This window comes from Fringilla coelebs (assembly GCF_963513975.1).
Source record: "Fringilla coelebs genome assembly, chromosome: 21".
Classification (NCBI taxonomy): Eukaryota; Metazoa; Chordata; class Aves; order Passeriformes; family Fringillidae; genus Fringilla; species Fringilla coelebs.
In genome coordinates, this window is record NC_140047.1 from 10,845,907 (window position 1) to 10,852,351 (window position 6,445).

General features: G+C 48.4%; 1 protein-coding gene across 2 annotated transcripts; it reads right to left on the reverse strand.

The window, feature by feature from the left end:
* Window positions 1-2,298: 2,298 nt before the first annotated feature.
* On the reverse strand, window positions 2,299-6,400 carry PDCL (phosducin like). 2 transcript variants are annotated; one of them, XM_084219446.1, is made up of 5 exons: window positions 6,358-6,400; window positions 5,858-5,901; window positions 5,375-5,549; window positions 4,682-4,863; window positions 2,299-3,914 (listed from the first exon to the last, which is right to left on the reverse strand). In XM_084219446.1, exons 3-5 carry the CDS (start codon window positions 5,541-5,543, stop codon window positions 3,363-3,365), a joined length of 903 nt encoding a protein of 300 aa, XP_084075572.1. In that variant the 5' UTR covers window positions 5,544-5,549; window positions 5,858-5,901; window positions 6,358-6,400; the 3' UTR covers window positions 2,299-3,362. The 2 variants fall into 2 exon arrangements, with proteins under 2 accessions (XP_084075572.1, XP_084075573.1); XM_084219447.1 differs by lacking the exon at window positions 6,358-6,400 and adding an exon at window positions 6,050-6,126.
* Between the last annotated feature and the right edge of the window lie 45 nt (window positions 6,401-6,445).

Here is a 6,445-nt window from a genome sequence, read left to right on the forward strand (position 1 = left end):
TAGGGGATATGGGGAGGCAGAGAGGCCAGCAAGACACTGAAGGCACAGCAGGCAGCTTCACCTGCTCTGTGCTCCCCTGGGCTGGCCCTGACCAGTCCTGGCACATGGACAGCCCAGTGCTCCCTGTCCCCCTGTGCAGTGCAGAAGTGCTGAGCAGATATGTGAGATGGACCAGCACCGAGCACATTTCCAGCTGTGCTTCCAGCTGTGCTCGTGACCGCCCTCCCTGGCAGGATGCTCCAGCCCCGAGCATCCTTCCCTTCCATCTGGTGACAGGCACAAGCTGGGCTTGCTTCAGTTAAACCACAAACATCCTGCGTTTGCTCCTGGCTATCGCTGCCAGCGCTGCTCTGGGACAGCTGATAACTGCACGAGAGCCTCGGGCACAGTGAGGGCCTGGCTGCTCTCTGCCAAGGAGGAATGTTCCCCTGGGATAGCTCAGCTGAGCCACCACTGGCAAACCTGGCACCTCTTCCAACCAGTCCGGGACAGCACAGCATCTCCCTCCTGCTAGCAGGAAAAGCTTTCAAATCGCTTCTTTGAAGGACCAACATGTACCAGCCCCAGGCACAGCATCCAACACACCACTGAAATCTCCCCCAGGAGCCCAGGCACCCATGGCCCTGCACACAGAGCCTCCCCCAGCCCAGCACTGCTGAGCTCTTCTGTTTCTGTGCTGGTTTTCCAGCCATGGCAGCTTGCAGAAATTGCTCCCACCGTTACTAGTTTGTCCAGCACAAGGTCCAGCCACATCCAAGGCAGTGTTTGCACCCACACATGGTGGTGTTTGGTGTGGCCACCAGCATCACCAACCACAGCAAGGGCTCCCAGCTGTGCTCTGGAGAGGAGAGTGCTGCCAGAAGTGCCCTCTGTTTGAGCTCTTGGTAAACACAGCTCGTGGGACATGCTCTGTGTTTTTAAACATGCCCCTGGGGAGCCCAGCTGTGGCTTGCCTGCGGTGGGGATGGACAGCGACAGGAGGATGGGGCTGCCTGGGTTCCTGCAGCAACAATGAAAACATGCATCTGGGGTTGTGTGGCCTCAGAGGCAATGATTCACTGAGCAGGAGGAGCAAAGCAATCCCCCCTTGGAGGGAGTCTCCAGACTCTCCCAGTCCTCCCCAGCAGGCCCCCCTGCCACAGGATCAGGCCAGTGACTGCACAGGAAATCTTGTTTGGACTTTCAGCAAAGGCATATTTTGAACATTTTACAAAGAAGAGGCAGAAGGGAGGCCAGAAAAATTCAGTGTAATCTTTTCTCGGCTAATTCTTGTCCTGCACTGCCTGGCAGCCATGCTGGCACCATGATTAAATGTCCATGTTGAGCTCATCCTGGGATTTCATTCCTGCCCTGGCCAAGCAACCATCCGTGCTTCCTTGTGCCCTCACATTCCGTGCCCAAGCTCTGCTGTTTGTATTGGAACATCATTAACTGTGAGCAAAGCCAGGTGAGGGCCTCCAACACCCACCCTTCCTGGCTGCCTCCCTGCACTGCACTGCTCCTTCCAAAACAGAACATTTCCCAGAGGCTACACACCTACATGACAAGTGCCTTTTCAACTCCTATTTATAGAACTCCTTGAAAATTCAGCTTCAAGAAAGGGCAAAAGCAGCAGCAGCAGCAGCTTTTTCCCAGCTCAGCCTCCTCTCCCTGCTCACAGCTGTGAGGCTTGTGCAGGAAGGAGCAGCAGGGTTAGGGCACAGCTTCTCTCTCCTCACTCCCTTGTGCTTGTTACATTCTTCCAGATCAATGATTAATTGGACTCACACCTTTTTTCTTCTCCTTTTTGCTACTGGCACTGCAAAGCACCTCTCCCCTACCTGAGCACAGGAGGTTCCTCACCAGGAGTCCCCTTGCTCCAGGCCACTGGACACAGAACAGCAGGGGAGGGTTTGATCCTGTTACAGTTTTGCTGCCATTAGGGGTAAAAAAAACCCAAAACACTTTATAAAAATAAAACCTCAAAGCAACCCAAGCAGACAGCTCTACCTTGATCCCCTCTCCAAGACAGGTTTTATGATGATGCTAAAATGCACCTTGTCTGCACAACAGACTTCACTGAATCTCACCCTGGATAAGAGTTACAGTTGCTTTGATATTTTCCTTAAATGTGCTGATATCTACACTCCATGATATAATTCCATATAACTTACATAGGTTTCTTTTCTGCAATTCTCAGATGAAAAGAAATTATCTCTCACCATATTTGAAAACCTGGATTTCTGCCAGTTTCCCTAAAACAGCTACAATCTGTGCCAACTCAGTCATTTTAAATGACAGATTATTTATTTTTCCGCTCATACTACTTTTTAGAACACAGTTCAAATAGATACAGTTAGAAAGTCTTCTTTTTCTAGCCCAAGATCCATTCTTATTAAGATCCTATTAGGATCCACAGACACATTTGCAATTCTTCCTGGTGTTCCAAAGTGCTTTACATAAAAATTGCAATTCAATTTAATCATTAAATATGGCATTACATTGGGTCATGTATTTAGGTAATGACAGTCTACTTACTACTACTGAAGGCAGACAGAAAGGATCTTTACCACTGATTTAGTAATTTTAGCATGGGATGAAATTCTGAGGTTATTTGAGTCCTAATTCTGCATTTTGCCAACAAAATTCTCCTTGCTGCTGTTCAGCACACACATTGGAGCTCTTTGTGGCAGGGAGTCTCTCTGAAGAGGCAGAGCTCATTTTCTGATCAAGTGACTACTATGAACTCCAAGGATGGGTTTTAGAACCCAAGAATGAATTAAGAGCTGTAACTGCATTTATGTCTCAAGGAATGTTAAGGGAAGAAGAACTCTCTCCAGCTGAAAAGCAACTTTCAGGATAAAGCCAGGGGTTGCTGTTATTTGTAACTGAGAAAGGAACAAAAAATTAAGGCCAAGTGTTAGATACTCCCAGTAAGGAGACTGCAAACTGTGGAATGGGACATGGGACCTCACACTTGTAAGTGGTGCAGTTCAGCACCAAATTAGTAAGTCTTGAATGTTAAAAACTCTTTTATTTGCGGTCTCAGTTCTTGTCTTAGGGAGTTGGTGGCCACATCTCAATTGAAACGTGCAAGGATGCTGAGACATTGCAACAGACAATTTCCAAAAACTGACTGAATCATGTTAGAACTTTGTGTTAAGTGAAACACATTTGAATTGCATAGAAATGAGACTGTTTTAGTTGTAGCTATGGAATTAATTTAAGAAAATGTTAGGAATTCGTTGTTATTTTTAATGAGCACAAGTCAAAGTGCATGAAGGGGAGGAATACATACCCACACGATGGAGGAGAGAGAACAATCCCTAGCACAAGAACATCCCACAGCACAACTACACCTACGGGCCCTTGGCACAAATGGCTCAGTCTATTTCCAGATCACTGTCTTCACTGTAACATGCAGATGGATTATGTATAGAAGTCAGGAGCAGTAGGTCTTTTTCTGGCAGCAAACCACATTCCTGCAGAAAAGCCTCCAGGTCTACAGCAAAAAAATCTTCTCCCAGCTGGTCGGTGATGCGCACGAAGTTGCCAATGAGCTCCCCTGCCTTGTAGACCAGCAGAGCTGGCAGGGCATTGTTAGTGAAGCGAGTGCTGGCACCGATGAGTGAACTCTTCACTCTGCAGAATTTCACTGCTGGGTACTCAGCAGCCAGGCAGATCATGCAGCCATTCAGGGATTCAGTGCCAGGGATATCATCTTCATAAATATGGATCATGATCAGTGTGCTCTTATGCTCTTTGTCCACGGTGTCCAGAAATGCTTCCCCGCTGGTGATCTCAAACACCTGCTTGAATTGCTGCCCACTGTACAACTGCTGCCTCATCTCCTCCATCCGCTGCTTCCTGTAGCGCTGCAAGAATTCCTCATCATCCTCATCATTGTGGATCATGCTGTATTCCTGTAAAGTCATCTAAAAACACACAGAGATTCCTGAAAAACATCTGTACCACTATATGGGTCACTTACATAATGAGAACATAAATCAAGAGGATTAATGTGGGTCACTCATCTTTAATAACAGCAAAGTGCAACCCATGAAGGCTTAAGCACCCTGTGTATTACACTCCATTCTGATCTAATTAGAAACCATGTCCAGGGGGAACAGCGATTTCAGCCCTGGGTATTCCAGTTTCCACAAGCTGCACTAATAACACAAGTGGCTGCTCCCACTTTAATCCAGGTTAATGGTGGCCATGTGCTTTCACGGAGCTGGGAGCACTGATTTGGAAACTGTGCCTGACCTGAGATGAGCTTCCTTCTCATCAGCTTTTCATTTAGTTTTTCAGTTAACATTTGTGGCACCATTGTGCCTGTAGAATTGAAATTACCAGGATTTTATGTATTTTATACCTGTTCACTTACTTCATTAAACTTATCTGCATCACTCAAGATACAGGAGAGCACAGCCAGCTTTGATCATCTGAAGGCACAGACATGTCTGCAAATTAGTAACTTCTCTGACTACAACCCAGGGTGAGTTAACAGCCCAGTTTATTAGAACCATTCACTACATCCAATGTCTTCAACTTCTGGAGCTCAGAGTTGAAACACCCACTTACTAAACACCCACTTACTTTGGACTTCTTTGGTGTTGCAGCTAAATCACTTATTTGTTATCACAGGTAAACAAAACTGTTAATACTTAAGTGGCATTTTAATTCCTTTGTGCCATCCTACCTTTCCATTGATTTTTTCCTGAAGCTCTTTCTGCTTCTGCTGCTCAGCCTCGTCATCCAAGTGAGACCTGCATGTCATGGAGAGCTTCTTGATGAGCCTCTCCATCTCCCTGCGCTGCTCCTGCCGCTGCTCCGTCTCCAGCTGCTTAAACCTGCGCCAGTCATTGATCACTCCCTTGGGACCTGCAATTAGGTGTGGAGCCATTTCGTGTAAAAAAGACAATACAATTTTACCCACCAGTCACAATCAAGGAATAATTTATAAATCAGTAAAACGGTGACCCAGTCATAAATGTTTTTGTAACTATGCAAAACACTGATGTCAGTAATTTGCCATTTGCATGTCCTTGAGTTTCTATCTATTTTTTTTTTATAAGAAGGCTGCAATTTACTTAACTAGGCTACTCTTGTAATTGTCCCAAAGATTAATATCTGTGCTCTTGAAATAGAACCACCAGCCCACAAGAGTTCCCCTATTGTTAGCATGGCTTTCATCAGAACAAAAATAATGATATATTATCATCCAAACTGTACAGATCAGCCTTGTCTCAGCTTTCTATCCAAAACCTGATCACCCTCTGACTCAAATATGCATAAACCCAGGAATTTTATTTCAAACAAGAGTTTTAGAAGAGCACACAAAATTTCCAGTCAACAAGGGATTTACAGAAGAAGTACATTGATATGATGGTACCTGTATTGACAGCGCTGCCATCGCTGCTGAGCTCCACCTCGCCCACACTTTCAGGAATGCTGCTCTCCCCTTCTTTATCCTCCTTCTCACTGTCTTCATCCTCACCCTCACTGCTGCTGTAATAATACTGCAGCTTCTCGCCAAGCAGTTTATCATCCGCAGTAGTCATTATGCTCTAAAAATAAAGTAACAAAAGAGAGGAGGCATTTCTGATCAAACATGCATCACCATGGTCCTTTATTTCCTCAGGGCATTTTTTAGCCCCAGGAGAACACAGCCCACTCTCAAACAGCCCTCGATGCTGTCAGTCACCTCGGTTAATTCTTAAGCCACAATTTAAAACTCAGTTTAAAACCTCAGAGCCTCATTGGACAGCTCCATCAGGCCGATTCCCACCTACTGAGTATTACTTGCATTATTTAACAACAATTTATTTGAGCTGAAAAACTATCAATGTAATTAAGCAAATTAAAGCGTTCTAACCTGTACTCCTTTCCAGTCTTTCAGAGACAAGCTTCTAGCAAGACCTGGAAGAAGAAATTTCAATCAGATCAGTTGATGTGGGCCCACGCTCGATGGTGCAGGGGTCTCGCAGCCAGTCCAGGCCGTGTGTGTGACACAGCCCGGCTCCGGTTCTCCTGCCCACGGACGCAGCCCGGCTCCGCGGGAGCTAACCCCAGATTCAGCCGATTACAGCGCCAGATGGCTCGGGATTACCGGGACCGCCCCCAGCGGGGCCGGGCCTGGGGCGGGCTGGGGCTGCCTGGGGCCGGTGATCCCCGCGGGCCCCGAGCGAACCGGCTCGGCTCCCCGCGCCCGTCCCGGCCGAGCCCCCGCCCCGCGCCGCCGGCCCTCGCCCGCCCGGGGAGCCGCGCCCCGACCCGGGATTCTGCGGGGCCCGGGAGCACCGGCCCGAGCGGCGCTTCCCGAGCGGAGCGAAGCGGCCCCGCCGCCCCGGCCCGGCCCCGCTGCCGCCGCCTCACCGCTCCCGCCGCCTTCCGGGGCCGCCGCGCGGGGCACGGCGGGAAGGAGGCGGCCGGGGGAGGAGCCGGGCCCGGCCCCGCTGCCCCC